This window comes from Cryptotermes secundus, unplaced genomic scaffold (genome assembly GCF_002891405.2).
Source record: "Cryptotermes secundus unplaced genomic scaffold, Csec_1.0 scaffold649, whole genome shotgun sequence".
Taxonomy (NCBI): Eukaryota; Metazoa; Arthropoda; class Insecta; order Blattodea; family Kalotermitidae; genus Cryptotermes; species Cryptotermes secundus.
The window spans coordinates 274,828-298,795 of record NW_019738882.1 but is presented as its reverse complement, the minus strand read 5'-3'; the positions used below and the strand labels follow the sequence as shown (position 1 = coordinate 298,795).

Here is a 23,968-nt window from a genome sequence, read left to right as displayed (position 1 = left end):
ATGGACTTTTAATTTGTCAAGAGACTGCTGCAGCTGGAATTAGATGGCCCTAAGTCTTTAAAGTTGCAGACTTTCAGAAAAAACTACATATTTTCTGTTTTATGCAATAGAAATGTGAACTAAAAACAGCCTGAAAAACAAAATTTTCTACAAATACACAAAAGAGCAATTTTTACAAATGAAAATATACTGTGATTATTTTGTTATGAAATGCAAAATATCATCTTTATTATATAGATTATGAAATTCCAAACGATCTGTAGTTTTTTCCCAAAACTTCAAACATGTTGATTTTGTAAAAAATAATAACACTATATACAATAATCCTTTGTTCAGACTGTACATGAGTATGAATTGCGTCACTTTACAACTCTTATAAATACATATAAATACAAACCACTTCGTCCAATGTGACATATAAGTTTTTACTACATGAAAACTTATCTCCCTTACATGTTTCGGTCCTTACGGACCATCTTCAGAGGGAACAACATTACGAACTGGAAACTACCATCACAATAGGTGTTTTGATTTAAAATACATACACTTATATTCTATAATGCACAGTACACATAAAGTTGAACATTTCACAATCATAGCAGCTTCCTGGTATTGCAAAGTTTTTAAAGTTTCTAGATGTTAATTTAAAAAACCTTTATTGTCACTAGTTATAATTTTTTTAAACTATGTAGGTTCATGTCCATACTCCTGTCATCCTTCTTGTATGGGGCAGATTTTGTGCCGCCTGTCTATCTTGATGAGGAGGTTCTTGATGTCCAGGGTTTGCTCGTGTCTTGCTGTGTTGCTTTCACTCCATTCAGTGCTCACACTCTGATGTGTGTGTGCCACTGGTCGAAGCATTCCTTGACACACAGACCAACATCACACTTTTTACAGTAGAGGAGGGTGCTCCTGGTTTTTTTAATTTTGTTGACGGGTTCATGGTGACCAGTGCACCACCAGCTGCGAGGCGCATACGAATTTTGACAATGAATCAGCATGCCTGATGGCTGATGGCATTTGAAATGAAAGGAAGTAATTAACTTGGACCACTTAACGTCATCATGTTTCGCGGCGAGCAGTGCAGTTCATGCATGGGAGTTTGTATATGAGTTGTGAGCAGTAGGCAGTGGTTGTCAGGTCCATTAGCCATCTGTTGTCAGTTATAGTTAGTGAGCTGTGTGGTATGTAATGGTGCGGTATACTTTAGAACAACATATATTTCTATATGACACCTATGTGAAATACAGATTTGCTAGAGAGTGTTGGTGAAAATTTCGATGTAAATTTTGTGATGAAAGAGTTCCCAGCAGACAAACTGTTCACAATTTAGTGAATAAACTTATAACAAGAGACCTTTTAATAGACAAGAAAGGAAAATATAAGCACAGATTGCTTACTGTGAACAAGTTAGATGCCACAGGGGCCATACTTGAGCATACGCATAGAAAATTGCTGGAACATCTAGCACAAGAGACTGGAGGGTGAAAGTCTAGTGCAAGAACAACAATACAATTGCTGAAGCTTAGACCCTATAAAACGAGTAATCCATGCCTTGCAGCCACACAGTCAGCTACCAGGGTTGATGTTTGTAACTGGTTTTCCTTTCTGACAAAGCATGATTTCACTTGCAGGGATACATAAATACGCAAAATAATCCATAGTGGAGTTCACAGAATCCATATCTAACCCAAGAAGTTGTGCTCCATCCAGTGAAAGTTGGTGTTTGGTGTTCCGTGAGTGCAGGAAGGATTATTGGACCTTTGTTTTTTAATGAAACAGTTAATTGTGAAAGATATGTACAGGTCATTCTTGGGCAAATCTTTCCACTGTTAACAGAAGGAGAAAGACTCTATGGTTGGTCTCAGCAAGACTCTGCTACTGCTCACACTGCACATGTATCTATGCAGAATTTGTTCGATGTCTTCGGGGACAGAATTATCAGCAGTAGTATTTGACCATAATGTTCACCTGATCTTAATCCTTTTGATTTTTTCTTCTGGGGTTGTTTGGAGGGCAAAGTTTATAACAGTAATCCCCAAATGGAAGAACTAAAAGAACATATTCAGAGGGAAATTTGACATATTCCTGCAGAACTCCTTCAGAAGGTAAATCAAAATGTATACATGTAGAGGGACAGCATTTTCACCACCTCCTGTGATCTGTTAACAAAGAACTTCCCATCATTCCAAATGTTATTCCCTCTCAGGTGTGTTGATTCAACAACAAAATTCATGTGCGCCTTACAGCAAGTGGTGCATCAGCTGCTGTGAAGTGCAGAGCTATGGAACCAGTCAACAAAGTAATTCCTCCAGAATATTGGTAGCCATCTACATGATGTCACTTCCTAGAAGATTTCTGTCTTAATTTTCACTGGTCTGTAAACTTTGAAATCGAAAACATTTCAGTGAATCCTAAGTTTAAGTCTGAATATAATTGTTCATCTGTCAGTTAAATATTTAAAAATAAATTGACACTGGTGTAGTAAATTAATCATTTATATTAATGTTTAAAGCAGCAGATTTATTTAGAAGAGAAGTATGCTGCAATGTTCCAAGGAAATACTCAGAAAAATAGTTATGTTATTTAAAATTGAATTGAACAAAACCTGAGACATTTTTTATGTAGGCAAACATTTGTGTGATACAGTTCCTATTCTTAATGATCTAGAAAAACTTGTTGTTTATCACATATAAGATTATGGAAGCCCAAGATAGTTATCAGGAGTTGTAGGTGAATAGAACATGTCATCAGCTGGTGATGTTTGTTGTACAGATGCTGGTCTAACAATAAAGAGAAGCATGGTTAGTGCCAATGGAGATTTGAACAGAGTACCATCTGAATATATTGCAGGCCTGTTACCACAAAAATTATCTGCTTGGTTAGAAGTATTTCAAGTGAGATAAGTAATTGTATGCTGTGAGAGGTAAAGCTATACCTGTATCAGGCTATGGAGGCCCATACAGTTTAGAGATGTCAAGGCTGCTTCATTTGCTAGACAGTCAGCTCACAGATAGCGGCAAAGCTGTTAAACTTGCGTGCCAGCTGCCCTTTACCCCCAGGAAAATTCCCTATACTCATTTCTGTTAGAGGCTGAGTCGATCCCAGGGCCATAGTGCAGCTGGAAGAATTAGGTCAATTGAAAAATCCAGTGATCTTGTCAGGAATTGAATGTGCAACATTCCGACTTGTGGCATAGTGCCTCAACCAACTACACTACCATGTCAGAAGTTTTTTATTGCTTTTGTCCACCTTGTATAACGAATGTTTAACTACAGTTTTCGTCATTATTTACAGAACGAAGCAGGAAGTGATGGATGTGACGCAACATACACTCTAGAAACGGAGAAGGATTCAGTAGTAAGAGAAGGATCATTTGCTTCCAAAGCACTTTCATCTGATATTAGAAATGAGGAAGGTAGCAGGGAAGCATCGCCAGAATCTGTGGAAGTTGAGTCTGAGGACGAGGAGTGTGAGGGAGATGAAGAAGGTAGCTGACAGTCTCTTTTTCCTCAATTCTCTTTACCATCATTCTGCTTGTATCTGAGGTAGAATAAGGTGCTAAACTTGGTGGTTATTATATTTTGCTTGTGTGACATGTTTTGTCTGCATCCTCGTGGTTGTGTGGCAGTAAGAATGGACATTTGTGGGTCAGGACAAATATGAAAGTTAATGTGAATGTGAGTCTCAAAACTGTCATTATCTCATATTTAGCCAATTAATTGTTTATGTGTGGGCATCAGGCAAAATCAATTGAGTAGGGGGTTTGACGTATAACAGTGCTGTCAGTCTTAAATAAACTCAGTTGGTATGTGAAGATATCCCTGTAACAGGTTGTGGAGTCACATAGGGCAGCGAGAATTCATGACTTCCACATTTTCTTGACGATTAACTCACAGGTGGCAGTGAGGTTGTGAGCCCCATGTGCCGGCTGCCCTTTACCCCTAGGAAGATTCCTGGTACACATTTCTGTTAGAGGCTTGAGTTGACCCCGGGACCATAGTGAGGCTGGAAGGGTTAGATCAATTGAAAAATGCAGCGGCCTCATTAGGAATCAAACTTGCAACATTATGGCTTGTAGGATGGTGCCTGGTATGAAATAATCAAAAATGATTTTAAAATAATCATCCTAATTTATTTATCAGGAATGTTGAAGATAAACAGATGAATGAAAAAGTTAGTCACATTACTATAAATAATTATAAAAAAAATTTAAAGTATAATAATGAAATATTAATGCACAGAATTGATTAAGTAATTTATAATGAAATAAAAACAGACAAAACTCATAAAGATATAGACATAAAACAAATACTGTTTAAGTCCTTTGTGATGAGAACTCATAACAGTTTTGAAAAGGTGTTATCCGAATGAATGTTCATTTTAGGCAGGTTAAAATCTGGACGTATATAAATTACTGCAAGAATTGAACAAATTGTTTGTGGTTACCTCAGTGTAACTGATGAAAACTGAGTTCATATTCTCAGATTTGAAATGGATGCTGAAAATAGATTTTCATGTAAGTTTGGTAATAGTTGATATTCTTACTTTGAGCACTCTGAACACAATGCTATGAATTATTTGAGGTTTTCACCATCATGGTAATGAACCTTCAGTTTCCATAAAATTCTAGGAAGTTCTTGAGTAGCTGCACAATTAACAACTTCTCAAGAAGTGCTCAGCTCCATGAGTGAAGTCTGATTCACCATCAGAGAAACATGAATGTATTGTCTGGAACTGAAGTGCAAACTATATTTGAGACTGACGTTTCGGAGAAACATATCATCTCCATCATAAGCTTGGAATAAGCCAAGCGAGATACCAGTGTGAAAGCAGGTGGCAAGCCGAGTGTCCCTCCAAAACTTCCATTGACTTTCAGTGGATTACATGATGGTATATCTCAGAAGATGATACTCTTCATAACCATTGCTGTGGGAACCTCAAATCCTACTTGAATATATCTCTTTTGTGATTTTTCTATATTTAGCATGCAGTTTTTAAGACTTTATGATAGCAAAAACATTTTTAATATCTTATTAATGCTAAAATACAAAATCTGTTTAAGCTCCATATCTCACTGTTATGACTGAGTTTGTATGCTCAAGGAGATGCTGCTGTCACATATTTGCTGTTACTGTACCCTTGCTACCCTCAGCAGTCCTGGTCCAGTGTCATGTAATTTTCATTTATTCCCAAGACTGAAATTAGCCAATTGTCATCAGGCAGGGAACTTTATGGTGACACAGCAATGGTTTTTCTGGGGCATAACAAGTGGGTGCATTGATGGGGTCTGGTGAAGACATTGTAATAAGGAATTCACTCACTCATGGAGTTGAGCCCTTCTTGAGAAGCTGCCAGTTGCGCAGCTACTGAAGAACTTCCCAGCATTTTATGGAACTCGATGGTTCATTACCATGTTCACAAGATCCCTCTACTGGTTCCTATACTGAGCCAGATCAATCCAATCCATACCATCCCATCCTATCTCTCTAAGATCCATTTTAGTATTGTCCACCGACCTACTCCTTGGTCTTCCCAGTGGTTTCTTTCCATCCGGCTTTCTCTCCAATGTCCTATATGCATTCCTCTTCTCCCACATTTGTGCTACATGCTCTGCCCACCTCTTTCTCCTTAACTTGATCATTCTAATTGTACTTGGAGAATAGTACAATTTATGAAGCTTCTCATTATGCAGTTTTGTAATAAGGATTATGTAGTATATCTAATGATGTTGATATAATTAAAAGAATTAAAAGGAATAGACTGAGATGGGCAGCACATGTTATAAGGAGAGAAATGAAGTACTTATAAAAAGAATAATGCTTGTAAAACCCCAAAGGAAAAGAAAGAAAAGTAGATCAAGAATGAGATGGCTGGGTGGTGTGGAGAAGGATTTGAGGTACTTGGGTGTGGTTAACTGGAAAACAAAGTCACAAGAACAGGATGGCCAGAGTTTAGAGTAGGCCAAGAACCACAGAGAGTTTTAGTGCTAACAACAACAACAATAATAATAAATGGGTGCTTTCAAGAGTCAGTGAACAAGATGGCATATTGTTGGAGAGCATGTGAACCGATGTAAGGAGAGTACTTTTGGAGGGTACAGTGCTGTTAGACAGCTGGAATAATGATTTGAGTAACAGAAAGTTCACACAGATTAAATCAACTGTCTGTCCATATAATCTTTCTAGCTCTTCCATCTTCTACCCTGAAATATGTCTCATCACATGGAATATATGCATTTATAAGGATTTAAATTACCTGTTAGTCTTTTCAAGAGATGGCGCCTTGCCTTTATTCCACCCAGAACACAGTATTTCTGTTTAACTTGAGACATTTATGTTAAAAATGAAAGTGATCTCTCCCTGCTTCTGTGGTAGACTGTGTCACAAAAGTTGATTTCTGAGAGTGGAATACTAATTCCCTGTGAAGTTTTAATTATCAGCTTCCATCCTGTGAACAAGCTTTAGTACAGTGACATCTTTGATGGCAAATTATGCTCGTGGTCCTCATATTTATGTATTTATTTAATGAAGTTAGTAAGATTACATAGCATAAAATGATGGAAAGATAGTGAATAATAAATTTAAAATGATGTAGAAGGTTGCAGTCATGGCATAATTTTAAGGCACTATCTTGGTATTTGTCTGCAAGACTGATGAAAACCACGAAGAATGTCAGTGAACATGGTTGATGTCTGGCCAAAATTCAAACTGAGCATCTCTCAAATAGAAATCAGACATGTTAGCACTTGAGCCATCTTTATTGTTGAGGGATTTATTTCCTACAGAAATGGCATTTGATGAAAGCATTGTTAGAACATTACCTTTCTTTTTTAAGGTATTATTGTTTATAAACTGCCAAGAATTCCATCTGGTATGGCCCTTCAAATCTGAAGCATAATAGGTTAAAGTCCCCATGGAATGTCTCATTACAGAAAATGGTGCTTTAATGTGGTCAGCCTGTTACCATAAAATTTAAAAGTTAAGATGTTTCATTTAATTTTATAATATGCAGTTATAAGTGGAAAGTGCTTGATGCAGACAAACCAGTTAATAAATTGTATAATGCTAGATGTTAATACAGTTCAGAATGTTTGCTGCTGTTGTTTAATGTAATCTATCTGTTTCCAGATGAAGATGAGGAGCAGTTATATCTTGTCCAGAGGCAGAGAGTGGGAACTCAAAATGCAGATGAATTGTTTCTGGTTGTGACGGAAAGGTGTGTGATTAATTTTGTGAGTCATTGGAAAGTCATAACTTCCTCTCCTTCTCTTTGTAAAATATTGTCACATATTAGTGACTAGGCAAGGGGTTTGGATTGGTATTTTGGTTTACTGAACACTTATAAATCGTAATTACAAGTAATTACCATGTTACTTTGAACATAAGATGCACATTTTCACATTCTTTCCCCCTTTGAAAAATTGAAGTGCATCTTAAATTTGAGGCATATAGAGCTGCCAATTTTTTTAATCCTAAAACCCACATTCAAGAACTGGATGCATCATAAATTTGAGGATGTCTTGTATTTGAAGTAACACAGTATGACACTCACTCACTTGTGCACTCTGCTTCTCACTACAGCGCAGTCTTAAGTGTTCCATATCTTCACTAGCTGTTTCCTGGTAACAGATCCCGACAGTGTCCTCTGCTTATATTCCTACTGGCTAGTGACATTCTCACAACTAGCTAATTTAACTGTCGACTCTCAATTCATTACTGACTGACTGACTGACTTCAGTCAACATTACTTTACAACTGACGGTTTACTGCCAATCCGTTCATCTTGGCATCTAGCCTCTTGAGGCCCATGACCAGACTTTTTTTTTTTAACTGAACCCTTAAGGTCATAGTTCTTGTGTAACATTCTCTCTGATGGGAAGATGGGTTTGCCTCTTCTGAATATGCTTCACTGACTGACTTCTTGTTCTTGTTATATTATAGACTCAGGTTGGGCTGCAAATAAAACAGCACCGACCACATTGAAGACACTGTGTCATAGTCAGTGTTTACTAGCCATTGCTTAGCAATGGCTCCTTTTTTACTGACATAACATGTTTACTGGCCGTTACATAGCAACAGCTCCTTGTTTAATGTCTTTGTCTGTTTAGTGTCTCATTGCCTAGCAATGGCTGTCTCTTCTGGCTCTATATCACAGTATGTAAATTTTTTGAAATTTGAATGTGAAAGATACACTTTTCCATACTGGATTCTACATGATAGAAAATCTAGTGGAATGTATTTCACCTGTCAACTGGCAAAACCCCCATTTAGGTTTTCTCTCACAAACAGTGGATCTGAATAGTAAACTGGGGAATGTCTTAAAAGAAATTTAATAGCGAGGTTATTGACATAGGATCCCTGAAATTGAATGTTAAATGAGGCAAATGCTTAACTCAAGGAGCATAAATAAGGGGTCCACTGTATGTAACAAGGTGACAGAGTGTGTACTCTTGCAGTTATCTACAGGTGGGTTTTGATTTGAATACCCTAGCGTTTAACTAGAGAAATAGGATGTGGTGGTATGAACTGGATTCATCTGACCCAGGATGGGTACCAGTGGATGGCTCTTGTGAACATGGAAATGAACTGTCGGGTTCCATCAAATGTTGGGAAATTCTCAAGTTGTTGAGTGACCGGCACTTCTCGAGAAGGGCTCAGTTCCATAGAGATATTTAATTTTTTTTTCTGTCTTCAATTACTTGTTGCAGATCTGTGTAAAAGTTACCATTCCTCTGGGCTTCTCACATGGGGCACATTCTCTTACTACTGATATTTGCACATATTCATTTTATATTTAAAAAACTGTCCCTGTAACAGGCCATGGAGGCCCATAGGGCTGTGATATGTTGAGGGTCCCACATTATCTAGACAGTCGGCTCACAGGTGGTGGTAAGGTCAAACGTACGTGCCAGCTGCCCTTTACCCCCCCAGCAATATTCTTGATACTCATTTCTGTTGGAGGTTGAGTTTACCCCAGGGCCATAATGCGGCTGGAAGATTAGGTCAATTGAAAACATGCACCTCATTGGGACTCACACCCACAACCTTCCGGCTTGTAGCTTAGTGCCTCAACCAACTATGCTACTGCATGCCCCTTATCTTATATTTTGAGTGTAAGAATGTAGGCAAAGGACTCTAAACATAGAAATTATTGGTGTTTGGTTCTGTCTTATACCATAATGGACTACATCTGTAGGTGCTCCTTTTGGAATAGATTTTCCCATAGAGATCTTTATGCAGTTATCCAAGGCCCAAGGTCCCTTTTTCTTTAGCCTCTTTCTTCCCTAATGCCATAGCATGCTTGTGTACATGTGTATATTGGCCTAAATGGTTGGAAATTTCATCAGTCTGAATTCCCATCTGTATGCTGTCTGTTGATGAAGAATTTGATTTTGATGAAGTTGGACACTTCCTTGTAATTTATTATGTGTAGCCTGTGTGTATTACAATCTTTTGACCATGTAATTTAGGAGCAGTAACACTACTATGCTCTACTTGGCTTACTCTTTGACCGTGGGAGATATGTTCCTCCGAAATGTTGGGCTGCCTCCAAACTATGCAACATTGTAATCCAGAAGACCTTATATCATAGTCACTGCAGCAAGAATCTCCTATCCAGAGCACTATGAAAACGTGTCCGAGATTGTGGAAGATAATTCTGGAAATGACAGTTGTTAATATTGTGGTGTATAGACCCAGTGCTCAGTGGAAGAAAATGGAATATGGAGGAAGAGGTATAACCATGAGCTATACAAACTGTTTAATGAACCAGACATTATTGGATTTATAAAGGTGAAAAGGCTTGAATGGGCTGGACACACAATACGTTCCAGCGAGAATAGAACCATCAAGAAAATGCTTAATACTAAACCAGAAGGAAATAGGAGAGTGTGAAGACCAAGGTTAAGATGGGAAGAATGCGTGTGGCAGGACATAAGAATTTTGGATGTAAAGAACTGGAGGAATGTAGCATCGAATAGAGAAGAATGGTGAGCAATCCTGAGGAAGGCCAGGGCTCACAGAGGGCTGTCATGCCAGTGGTGATGATGGTGATGATGATGATGATGATGATGATGATGATGACCCAGTGCTAAGAGGTGCCTCTGTAAACATCAGCTGTTGCTAGGTAATGCCCTGGTTCAACAATAGAGGAGTTGTCACGATACATGATACATACAGCTGTTGGTGTGTAGCGCCCACAGCATACACATGCGTGGTGATGTCACACAATAGTAGAAGAGATGATGCAGATGGTATTCTCTGTGGGTCCTCTCTGAGGCTATGTGACCCAACCAAACATATTCTGTTCAGTGAGTAAGTGCAGTGCAGTTGAGGGTTCAAATGTGGAGTGTTAATCAGTGGACAACGGAAGCGGAAAAATCTCCATCACTAAGATTTGTTACCTGGAAACATCTGGTGAAGACATTGCAGAGGAATAATGTGGAGAGCTGTTACCATGTAAAGCCTAGTGAAAGTAAAATGAGACAACTTAATGTGAAGTGATTTGTAGGGTGGAAATCAGCAATAGTGTTATAGTTATTTGTAGTTATGACCTGTAAGGGGTCAGTAAATCTATTCACCAATCCAGATCCAATCTGTAGTCACTAATACACATGACAATATCATAACATGAAGATGATCACAGTGAAGAGAAACAAAATAGAACAGTAGTAGACAGGAAAGCTGTTTGTAGAGATAGTGCTCTCACATTCACACAGCAGACAACAAATTTGAAATGAAACCAAACTTTGAATTTTGAGCATATGAAAGTGTTTTGTAGTTTTCACTCCATCATCATCTTCCTGTCAGAAGTGTTAAAAAGAACTGCTTCTGTTTGTCTGCAAATAGGCCTTCCTGTGAGATGGCAGTAGAAGAAATTAATGCATTTGCTGCCTTCTCATGAAGGATAACTTGTATATCTAGCATATTCTGGGGACACACCATTGCTGTAAAATTTGAAACATACTTTGTAGTATTCATTTATGTGGGTTTAGTATGTCTGCCATTATATTGTCAGGTAGCCAGGGTTTGTGTGACTTATGAGACTTTTTTTGTTTTGATGATCAAATTTATTGGACCTTTATACAACTGGTTACAACAGTTCACAAATCACTGTATGACAAACTGTCATCTTCTTCTGACTGGACACTCCACTGGAACTATTCTGACTTCCAGCTGAACTGAGCTGAACTGAACTGAACTGAACTGAACAGAACAGAACAGAACAGAACAGAACAGAACACTACTCCAATGTACTCCCTTGTACGCTTTTTTACCCCTCTGTACATCTTTATAGTACCCCTCTGTACCCCTTCAATTCTCCTGGCTGTCCCCTCTCATAATTTCTCAGCATTGACCCTGCAGAAAAAACCGTCATCTGTTATCAAGAATGGGTGTTTATTGGTTTGTTACCCAGCAATGGATGTCCTTTTGTTCTGAATGTGTTTACCAAGCTGTTGCCTAGCAGTGGGCATATGAATCACAATATATTTGAGACTAAAAATAAATTAGTGTTAGGAACTGTATCTTTTTACAGTGCACATTACCAAACTGAACCTTTACGTTCGTTGTTTGATGCCATACAGCCATGCTTTACGTTATTTCCAGGCAGTTGAAAGAGAGAGAGGTGCTGTGTGGAAAGACCCATGAGAGGTGGACCATGGCAAGCTTACTGAGCTGCAACAGAATACGTGGGGAGGGTCCCACTGCCACAGTACATTTAACGTTCGACACGGTGCGTCGAGATCGCCAAGAAAGGGTGTATGTCATGGAAGAGAAAGATGCGCAGGTAATTAACTCTTCGATCATTTACATTCCCTGTGTTCTATTGTGATGTATTATACACTCATTTTTATTAATGTATGATTTTAATTCACACACTGAAATTATGGAACTGGGAGAGCATAGTCTGTATAGCGATTGGCTATGGGCTGGACGACCGAGGGGTCAGAGTTCAAGTCCCATTAGGGTCAAGAATTTTCACTTCTCCACATCGTCCAGACTGGCCCTGGGGTCCAACCAATCTGCTCTCCAATGGGTATTTAGGGCTCTTTACCCATGGATAAAGCAGCTGGAGTGTGAAACTGACCACTCTCCTGTAGCTAGTGCTGAGGTCAAGAAAATGTGGCTTTATACATCCACTCCCCCATATGCCTTCATGGCATAGTGCTCAGTTAGTTAAGCACAGGGAAAAATATACCTTAACGCTGAGATTATTGTGTGTAAAATGTTTTTGAGAGTACATCAGACCCACAGTAGACACCCTTGTGGAAGAAAAATCTTGTGTGTTCAACAAGATCTTTAATTTGGGTTCTGTAATGGTCGAAAATAGAATTTTGTAACTTTCTGATGACATAGAGATCTATGTCACCATCTGAAGATGATCCACCCTAAAAGTTGTTACAGATTTCCAGTCCTACCAAATCTTGCATTGATAATATATTATTTAGGTAATATACATCTATAATTTAACAACAAAATTCAGTTTAGCATGTAGGCTAGCATACCAGACTTACACAAATCTTCATTCCAGTGAAGTCAGTCTGTTATTTCGTGCACTTATAAATATGTCACAAATCATCATCATCAGCATCATATCATTATCTTTTTTGGAACAACTTATGATGTATGCACAGATTTTATCAGTGCTAAGTTTCTCTAGTGATTCAGTAGTTATTGCCATTCAACCAAAAGCTATATATAAATTTCTTGCCTGCCCTGTTTTGTTGCATTTCATCCTGAAAGCAGATTACCTAAAAAGAAAGTTGCATGTTTATCGAAAATGTATTACCATGCTTCATTTCAGTCACTCCACGAGTTTGTGTCTGCCATTTTTTATGTTTCTAATATAGAAAATTAAAACATGATGGGACTAAATTTGGAAATGGCAAGGAAGGTTGCCACAGAGTGAATCTTGGTCTTTGATTCCCAAAACCCAAGGAATTTGACCACCACTGGAGTGTTGATATGGCTGAGGAAAACCCAGGAGATCTCTGCCTAATGATGGAAAATGTCCAAGAAGCACAAACAGTCTCAAGGGAAGAGTATATTCCCTTTACTAAGATCATTGGGGATTTTCACTAAATTGCAGGGAATACCATTCATAGTATGCAAAGTATCTGGATTAACCAGTCTTCAGTAATGGCAAAAGAACAGCAAATATAATTGAAATAAGTGTAGAAGCTCTGAGCACCTCTGAACCCTGTAATGAAATGAAGCCAAAACATAAGACTGTATCAGTCTCAAGGTTCATACACAATGTGACAATAAAGTTCCTGAACTGACACTATTACAGTAATACTAACACCACCATCTGTCGGGGATGTTTATTTAAATGGTGTGTATAGGTTTCAAAGAGTAGCGAAGAAGTTTTGTGTAAAATTAAAGAAAACAGCTACTGAAAGGTTTAAAATGTTTAAAAGTGAGTAAGGTGAAGAACGTTAATCAAGAACAAGGTGTTTGAATGGCATAGAAGGTACATAGAAGCTCAGAAATTGAGAATGAAAAAATCGCGGGCAAAAACAATGTTGACTGCATTTTTTATGCTAAAGGTATTATTCATCACAAATTTGTGCCAGAAAATTGGACTGTAAACTGTAAATTTCATAAAGAGGTGATCAGGAAATTGGTCACTAGAGTTTGTGTTAGACCTGAGATTCAGGAAAGTGGTTCCTGCATGACAATGCCCCAGCTCATTCTTTGGTCTTTGTCTCTGAGTGAAAGGAGGGATCCCTGTGTAATCCCATTCACCCAACTCCCCTGATTTAGCACAAGTTGACGTTTTTCTATTCCCTAAATTAAGAATTGCGATGAAAGGGATGAGATTTGAGGCTGATCCATCGATCCAACAGACTGTAATGAGAGAACTGAAGGCGATACAGGAAGAAACGTTTTCTTGGCATTCCATTCATTGTATGAGTGATATATACATTGCACAGAAGTGAGTGGAGACTATACTGAGTGATGGTATTAATAATTTTTTTTTTCTTTTTGTGTGGTTCTTATGGCCTCAGTTCGGGAACTTAATTATCACACTGCGTATAGTTCTGTGTGAGTCTATCATGAAGCTAGGTCTGTCAGCCCCCCTCCCTCCTCACAAAAGGAGAAAAAAAATAGGTTGAGTACAGTGGGTACAACTCCATCATCTGTCTAAACCAGTCCTGCCAAACCTCAAATCATTGACAGCCTATGTTGTATCTTAGGCACCTACCTGCAAGTTGCATCATAAAAAGTATGTTGATCCCAGTACAGCAACACAAATATGTGCCCTTCAGTACTGGGCAGCACAAGCTCACAAATAAGGAATTGGACCTGTAAGGGTCAGAAACATTTATTTAAATTTAGTAAGTTCTACTAGGTTGAACGAGAACATTCCATACAGCCGTGAGTTGTACTAATTTTATACTCTTCTAAGTTATTTATTAGGATTCTGGGGAGCCTATGGAAAAATTACATGAAATATCTTGTAAACACTTTCATTAAAGCTTTTATGACAAGATTCAACACCTTAAAGAGGAGATTAACACATATTTTGCCGAGGAAGGGTATTTTTGCAGACCACACAGAGCCAATTGGCAAGTAACATGCAGCCCATTATCAAGTCAAGGAGGATGAGATGGGTAGGGCATGTGGCACAAATGGGGAGGAGGAGGAGGAGGAGGGGAATAATACATATAAGATATTGGTGGGATAGCCAGAAGGAAAGAGGCCACTAGAAGGACCAAGACATAGGTGGGTTGATATTATTAAAATGGATCTTAGAGAGATGGGATGAGGTGGTATGGACTGGATTGATCTGGTTCAGGATAGGGACCAGTGGAGGGCTCTTGGGAACATGGTAATGAACCTTCAGGTTCCATAAATTGCTTGGAAGTTCTTGAGTGGATACAGAATCAGCAGCTTCTCAAGAAGAGCTCAGTTTCATGAAGTTAGTTACATCCCTTTTAGTGTGTCTGGAATCTTGAACAAACAATGAAACTAATTTAATCATTTGAGAGGTAGACACAATACTAAAGAATCCAGTATTTCACAGAAACTTGACACATCCAAACTATCTATGTCCTTATCTTATTTCTTTCTGAACAGATTCACTCATCTAAAATACAGATGTTCTGCACAATGTAATAAAGTTCTCTCTCACGACTGATGCCCTTCGGTGTGAACTTTCAAGTCCATAAGCTTTACCAGAAAGTGCATGAACCACTTGGAATGGTCCCCACTGCCAGCCTTTGGAGAATTCATGAAAAGTTGCCCTCAAAACATAATTATTCATAAGAAGTAACTGTACTGAATACTGATTTCAGATATGAGTAGACTGGAACCCAAGGTGTCTGTGGCCTCTGAAAATCGATCTTTCCAGGTTTTTTCCTTTGCTGTGCCATGTGAATCTGATGAAGTCTTGAAATAATTCACTGTGTCACAGAGGAGTCCTGTCAGTAATTCACTACTTCATAGATCACTCCTGACCACAATATCACAGAAGGGTCCTGGCTAATAGTACATCTTTGTTGCCCATAAGTGTTTTAGCATTTCCTAAGTATCTTGCCATTTTCATGTTTTCTTGATTAAAGAATTCATAACCCTTTAAAACAGAATGGTTACTATTTGTACCACCTGTCCTGATTGATTTCTGCATTTTGCACAAAGTGTAGTTGAAGATTAATAAATTCACACACAAACATCCATGCCTTTGAGTGGGATTCCAAACAACAATCCCAGTGTTCAAGTGAGCAAAGACAGTTCAAGCCTTAGACCAGTGGTTCTCAAACTGTGGGGCGCGACCCCCGGGGGGGGGGCGAAGGGCTTGAAAAGGGGGCGCAGCATACTTTCCTACAGATAAAAATTAAAACTGCCCTAAATCAATTAGAAAAGTAAAAAAAATAAAAATACATATAGAAAAACTTTTGATGAGTGCAGGCTTTAATTATCATGAATTTCAAAATAACCAATAATTATTCTCTTTACCGGCAGTTATAAAACGCGTATGCCAGAGACAGCGTTGATAGTTTGACAGCAGCCGCATCCTCTGAAGTCTAGATTTCTTAAAATGCTGTGTGAGGAAATGGGTGCCGAACACACTGCTCTGTTGTTTTTTAGTGATGCTTGATGGCTTTCAAGAGGCAAGGTATTAAAGAGAATGTTTAAGCTGAGGCATGAGGTGTTCTGTTTTTTAAATGGGGAAAATCACTCAGTGGCAGACAGTTTCAGCAACAAGGACTTTTTATTGAAAATGGCTTACCTCACAGATATATTTGTGAAACTAAATATCCTCAACACTTCACTTCAAGGGAATGAGGCAACTGTACTTTCTTGGAATNCTCACTAGTGATACTTCATTAAAAAGTAAATTTAAGGAATTGTCTTTGTTGGAGTTCTGGATACATATTGGCATGGAATTCCCAACTTTGAGCCGAAAAGCATTGAAAATCCTGATTCCTTTCACAACAACTTACTTATGTGAGACAGGCTTTTCTGCTTTGGCAGCTATAAAGTCAAAGTATATTTCAAGGCTAAATATTGGTAAAGAAGTTAGAGTGGCCATTTGTGATATTACACCACGTTTTGATAAACTTTGTTCTCAAAATCAGGCACATCCATCACACTGAACTTTGACATTTAAATGTTTGATTTTCTTTGCAGAAAAAATTAAATACTTGATAGTTAAATATCGTTTCATTTCGATACATATTTTGGTTAATTGCAAGTGTTAAAACTAATTTTTATTGTAGGCCTAGTATTGTGATACTTTAATTTTGAGTAAGAAAACTGCTAAATAGCATGTAGAAAAACACAAAATAAACTGAATGAAATGTCAAACATACCATGACTTATATTTTGATAAAAAAACAGGCTGGGGGCCTGAGAGTATTTTCTCTTCTCAGGGGGGCTCAGAGGTAAAAAGTTTGAGAACCACTGCCTTAGACTGTACAGCCATCATAATGGGCTGTAGAGGTTCCTAAGCAGTAATTAAGGTATCTAACATGTGACATTCTGTCCCCAAATTGTAACCCAATTACTGATCCTAAAAGGAAGGAAAACAATTGACTGTTGATAGGATGGATATGTAATAGGAGGTGTTGCTTGGTTCAGAAGAAGAGAGGCTTTAATGAAACATCCTTACGATAATATTGCGGATAGTTCATGTGTGTTGCTACAAATAAAAATGAAAGATAATACAGCATTACATTTTTATATTTTCTTGCATGAATCAAGGTATTGCTTACAATTACTGACTTTCTGGACATTATCCATTGTTCCATCTTTTGTTTAGTATAACATTTTGGAGATTGGACTTTAACTCCATCCTCAGGTAAAAGATGTACTCAGTTGGGCCCAGTTGGTAGAGTTAGTTCCAGTTTGTCCAGAGATAGGATGTCAGTCTCTGCAATACTGTTTTGAATAAGAAGTGGAAGAGTGGATAATGTCCAGAAAGCCAGTAATTGTATTACTATACTATTGTCACAAAATATTACTTCTGTGTGCCTCCTGCAATTGTTCTTCATATGTGGAGAGAAGAATGAAAGGTGAAATGTTGTACTAAAGACAAGGTTTGCAGTTCTCTCTGCTGCTACTATGAAGTGCACTTTTTCATGCATATAATGTGTAATTTGGGAAGGACTTACACTGACACGTGATGTGATCCTTGCAGAAGCTTGTGCGGACCCTGGGTGAAGTGCTGGATGCTAGACCATTGACAGCTATGAATCAGCTTGTGTTTCGTTGCATGAAATGTTCTACTCAATTCTCAAAAGAACTACCTGTTACAGGTATGCAACTATGGATGAAAACTGGTAGCAGGAGGGAACAATGGTAATGCTATAGGGCAATGGTAATTCATTTGCCTTGTTATGAGCAGTAGCTATGGAGAGCATTGTCTGTCTTTCCTATTGTAGTAATGTGGTTCATACCAAATGTGTAGCACATCTTTGTATTTATAAGGTCCCAGTTTGAAATCTCTGCCTGGAAGCTAGCTACTCCTAATTAATTTTTTGTCGCTTTCCTCACTCCCTTCTGAAAATTATCAGAGCAGTACCTTAAGGTATTCCAAGACATTCCTTACAAACTTCTCCCTAATCATGATATACAAATTATTCTACCATTTGATGCTACATAACCTAGGCAGTTAATCATGTTTCAGTGGAACCTGAAACAGTAAATCACAAGGTATGTTGACAGGACATTTGAAAAGCTTGAATTCAGTGGAATTCCCATCTAATATTGCTTGATTTAAGGTTTTTTTCTCATTTATAATTCAGTTCCATGGATCTAAAGTCAATAATTTCACTGTTAAATTTCCTGTTTTTAAGTTTCCTTTTTTGTTGTTAAATTCATCACTTCTCATGCTCTTTAAGGAACCCATAAACATGTATGCCACTGTATTTGAGATATTTACTGTGGCTTTAGAAACAGAAAATGAACACTGAATGTTTAATGTACACAGTGAATTTCATCAACAGTTTTGTGTCAAACATTAGGAGGCACAGTGTTATGTCAGTAGCTTTTAAGGTGAAGAATAATAATAATAAATGTTGAATTTGTAATGTTAATTACATAGTAATCAAGCACTATGCCATGAAGATGTAGGGGGGAGTGGCTGTATAGATCCACCACGTAAAGAATGAGTTATTTAAAGAAAGAATATAAGAATAAAGAAATTATTTAAATGTATGTATCCTTCATGATTTTGTTTTTAATTGTGTAAATGCACATACTTTCAGGCGTGGGAGAGAAGATGTTGACGTGTCCCACATGTAACAGCACACTTGTGATTGAGATGGATGAAATCCCATTACCGTCACACTACAGAAATGACAGGGGAGAGAAGCAGTTTGTTGCTGTAGAGAATGGACCACTGTCCTCAGGTTTACACTCTTCACCATCACAATCAAGCATAGGTAAGCAAGATTTGACTCTAAAACTCCATGGTTTTTAGTCTGCAAGTGAACTGTACTGACCGAGCGACTGTCGCATGTTGAAGAAGTTAGTGCCAACTTTTGCAGATAGAGGGTGTCACGTGGCCATTGCAACAGATTCCCACAACTGTTAATCTCGGTTTTCTAGACTGGAGCCACTACTTTTCCATTCAAGTAGATCCATAGTTATCCTCTTGAGGCTGAGTGGACCCCATTCCAAACCCACTACTTCTCAGAAAATCTGGTGGCAACGGGAATCAAGCCACTGTATCTGTAGCCAGGAACTCTGATCACTAGACCACAGAGGTAGCCAACATGTGACTCCAGGATTTAATATATTGTTTTTCATTTGGTATTACCTGCTGCCCTCTCTCCTTGATGACGTGATTCAATTGAGAAAATAATTGAATAAGGGTATGTCTGATTGCGCACACAGAATAACCCTCTTTCCTGTGTAACATATTGTTGGGTGACCCAGCTTAGTTTAATCAGAGGCACAGAGGTATTAGTGCAATTTTACAGTTTGACTTTAAATATGAAAGGGAGGTTTGAGAAGTGGAGATGCAATAAATAAAATATTTTAAAATTTTGTAGGCATATTTCATATTCAGTCATAACATTCATAAGTTGACATTGAAATATGAGTACAGGAATATATTGATGTAATTTACATGTGTGGTGCAGTATCTCATAACTTTCATATATCAGTGTTTGACTTCTCTCAGCATGGCACCATCAAGCACTTGACTTACACTTTCTGGAATGTTTGTGAATTTCAATTCTGTTGAAGTCCCATGTATATAGCTCACTAGAGTCTTAACATAAATCATTTGTATACTAATTAAGTTGATTATACAGACTGTCCACAAAAGAATCATATGAATTCTTTGCTTAATAATTATATTATTAAAGAAGATGAAAAGATGAAACTTTTAGTAAGGTTGAGATCACATCATCGACCTTGTCTGCCAAATATTTTATCTGGCCCTTTCAGTATGTCTGCTGTGTGTAGTTTGTAAAATGTCCAAGTGGTGACTGTCATCCTCCCACATTCTTACCAGCATTTCTAATGATCAAGTTTTTCAACCCTGTAAACTAGTATACATAACGCCATTGAAAAAATGCAATGGTGAGATGTTTGGAGGGTGAGGATGGCAACTGACTGGACTTCCAGGGCTGATCCATTGGCCAGGTAATCGTTTCTTTAAAATGTAACATATTTCAGGACTTCAGTGAGATATCCCATCTCATTGTAATGAAAAGTATGCGTGCTGTTTGTACAGAGGAAACATGTATGTTTCTTTTGTGGACATTCCATATTTCTGTATTCTTCCCCCCTCCCAGTTCAGGTGTAAGTGCATGGACTGACGGTTGTGTATGGAGCCTGACCGAAAGACGAAAGATTCCAAACAGATTGGCTGTGACTTCACTTCCTGTAGCCAGGATATAATCTCTCTCTCCGTCATTTCACAGTTTTATGATTAGCTTGCTGGTTACCAATCCTCCTTGTGGCTCCCAGGCATACATATATGTGTTTTTGACATGTTAAATTATGCTATGTTAAGTTAGTTAATTAAGGTGAGAGATGTCCTTTGACTTTTATTGTAAAGTAGCCAAGCAACACCATTTTAAGTGGATCATCACAGCATGGCATGTACTCAGGTTGTGCATGTAGGAGGCAGCCTCTAGATATGGACGGTAGCTGCAAATACATAGGTAAGTCAATAGGTAAGTTACAAATGGATATAGAACTTAAACAAATAAGAGTACTGGTTTGAAAAATGTTTTTATTTCTCAACATAATCTCCCTGTACATTGAGGCACTTGTCCCATCGTTTCACAAGCCCATGAAAACCAGCAGCATAAAATTCTTTGGGCTGCTGTCAGAACCAGGCGGTGACTGGGATCACGAAGGCATACTGCTCACTGCATTCAATCCTCAAGGACAAACCATAAATGCTGACTCCTACTGTAAGATCCTCAGGAAACTTTGCAAGGCCATTCAACGGAAGGAACCAAGACTCCTCACCAAAGGCATGTTGCTCTTGCATGAAAACGTGCATCCCCATACTTCCAACAAGATAACTGAAACGCTGCAAAATTTCAAGTTGGAAGTCTTTGAGCATCCTCTGTATAGCCCCAAACTTCCTCGAAGCAACTTCCATTTGTTCGGCCCTCGTAAACATCATCTTTCGGCTGAACATTTTCCTGACAATGAAGCTGTAGGTAGTGAAGTCACTGCCTGGTTCCAACAGCAGCCAAAAGAATTTTATGCTGCTGGTTTTCAAGGGCTTGTGAAACGATGGGACAAATGCCTCAATGTACAGGAAGATTATGTTGAGAAATAAAAACATTTTTCAAATCAGTACTCTTATTTGTTTGAGTTCTGTATTGATTTGTAACTTACTTATTGACTTACCCTCGTATACTGAATAAGTAGTTGTGGACACCAGACAAGGTGTGGTCCTCAAACTTGATTGTTGGGTGTGGGGCTAACAACTCATCACTGTAAAAAATAAGCTTGTTACGAAGTGTCACGAATGTTGTCGGACTTATAAGGATTCTTTTCATAAACAACCTGAGCTAAGGAGTCTGTACAGGGCAGGTTTCCTCAAGACAGTTGTGCAAGAAGTATCAAAATATATGCTGGATTTAGTGGGAGTACTGGAGGTCAAATGGGACAGGGGTGGCACCAAAGCAGCAGACAAATGTACACATTTCTATAGGAAAGGAAATGAGAATCATGAATTAGGTATAGGTATTTTTGTATATAAGAGAATTATATCAACAGTTAAGAGGAGAGAGTTCAATAGTGATAGGATGTCATACATAATACTGAGAGGTCACTGGTGTGATATTACCGTTCTGAATGTTCATGCCCCAACAGAAGATGAAATTGATGATATGAAGGACAGGTTCTGTGAAGAACTAGAATGTGTATTCAATAAATTCCTGAAATACCACATGAAAATTTTTTAGATTTCAGTGCCAAAATAGGTAGAGAAGACATTTTCAAACCAACAGTTGGGATTGAAAGTTTTCACAGAAATAATAATGATAATGTAGTTAGAGTAGTAAACTTTGTCACATCCAAAAATCTTACAATGTTCCCACATCATAACATTCATAAATTTACTTGAACATCTCCTGATGTAAAGACTCACAATCAAATTGACCAAATTTTGATAAACAGGAAAAGATGGTCAGGTATACTTGATGTAAGATTTGAGGTTTTCATGGCAGTGACTATGAAGAAAGCGGTCTTCTGGGATGTGGCGCCGTGTAGAAGTTGTGTTAACCGACGTTTCGGAGGAACATATCACCTCGATCTTCAGAATAGAAGACAAGAAGAAATCTGCGAGTGAACCAGCATGAGCAGGAGCAACAGACTGAGTCCAGTCGAGTAAACGCAGCTTTATAAGAGAAGGAAGGGAAGTGAGTAGGGCTACATTGGGAATTGGTAGAGAGGAAGGAGGGGAAGGTTCTGGGGAGGTGTGCCAGCAGGTAGCAGGCCAGAGCAGGTATAGAGTATGTGTCGGGAGGGGGGGAAGGAAGGGTTACTTGTAAAGTGAGGGTATTAACCTCAAAGCTCAGGGGGTTGCGAAGCTAGTTGGGCATGGACCTATGTGGCCTTGTGGATCTGGTGTCAAGTCCCAGAGGTTTCTTGAGGGAACAGATGAGTGGCTTCCATGACATGCTGAGACAAAACCACCCTTTTCTGTTCATATTGTTGGGATGGAATTCAATCTCAATGGCTTCCCTAATGATGCGATCCATATATTGGGTCTTGGTGGCAAGGATTGAGGTATTCTGAAGCTGAATGTGGTGTCCCAAATTGATGCTGTATTCAGCCACAGCCGAGTTGTCCGAATGTTCAAGGTGGATTTGTCACTGATGCTCCTTGAACCTTGTGTCCACAGAACGGCCCATCTGCCCAATATCGACCTTGCCACACTCGCAGGGGATTCTGTATACACCTGTTGTCCTTAGTCCCAGACTCTTTGACCGGCCAGAGAAAACTAGATAATTTCTTTGGAGGCAGGCCTCCTGATTTGATGTTGTGCCGGGACACCACTTTGCTGATATGGTTGAATATAGTTCCAACATAGGGCAGGAAGGCGACTGAGTCTGGTTTATCTTCGGGCTGACTGATGTTCGGCCAATGGTTGAGAACTCTGTGGACCTGNAAATACTAAACAACCTCCTTCCATTGCCGAGATACAGGGCGCTCATATTATAAGGTAAGGTTATAAAGCCACATTTTAAGATCATTTTAGTGAAAGTTTCATGTTCCTATCTCATAGAATTTAAGAACAATGATGAATAAATCATTTTCGAGCAAAATTTAAATGGCCGGCTGAATATATTACCGCCGGAGACGCGGCCGCGGAATTTAAATGACTGCGCCAAAGGGTTAATAGAGCTTGTGGGAACTATTAGAGAGAATCTAAAAATTTCAGGGAAAGAGAGTCTAGGTTATGAATTAAACAAGCATAAGCCATGATTCGACGAAGGATGCTCAGAAATATTAGATCAAAGGAAATAAGCCAAATTGCAGTGGCTACACGATCCAAGCAAAATAAATGGGGATGATTGAAGAGTATAAGATGTGAAACCAGTAGGCATTTCAGGAATAAAGAGAGGGAATATCTGAAAGACAAAATTGATAAGCTTGCAACGAACAGTAAGAAGAACATTAGAGACCTGTATAGAGAAATAAATGACTTCAAGTAACTTAGTGAAGGATTAGAATAGTGATCTGTTTGCAGATTCCCACAACATTTTGAATAGGTGGAAGAACTACTTCTCTCAATTATTGAATGTACATAGGGTCAGTGTTGTTAGGCAGACAGAAATTCATACAGCTGAGCTGTTAGTACCTGATCCTAATCCTTTTGAGGTTGAAATGCTATTGCAAAGTTGAAAAGGTATAAGTTGCCAGGTAGTGATCAAATTCTGGCAGAACATATTCAAGCAGGAGGTGAAATATTACATTCTAAGATCCTAATTACTTTTATTTGGCATAAGGAAAAATTGCCCGATCAGTGGAAGGAG

The 23,968-nt window shown here is 38.5% G+C and overlaps 1 protein-coding gene across 2 annotated transcripts in view; it reads left to right on the top strand.

Moving 5' to 3' along the window:
• The window catches only part of LOC111871231 (serine/threonine-protein kinase 11-interacting protein), a 74,311-nt gene that overhangs the window by 19,903 nt on the left and 30,440 nt on the right, over positions 1-23,968 (top strand). For both annotated transcript variants that reach the window (XM_023864187.2, XM_023864188.2), the window contains 5 exons: positions 3,298-3,490; positions 7,131-7,218; positions 11,610-11,790; positions 17,650-17,767; positions 18,719-18,895. In XM_023864187.2, coding sequence (XP_023719955.1) covers positions 3,298-3,490; positions 7,131-7,218; positions 11,610-11,790; positions 17,650-17,767; positions 18,719-18,895 — 757 coding nt within the window. The remainder of the gene's footprint in view (positions 1-3,297; positions 3,491-7,130; positions 7,219-11,609; positions 11,791-17,649; positions 17,768-18,718; positions 18,896-23,968) is intronic.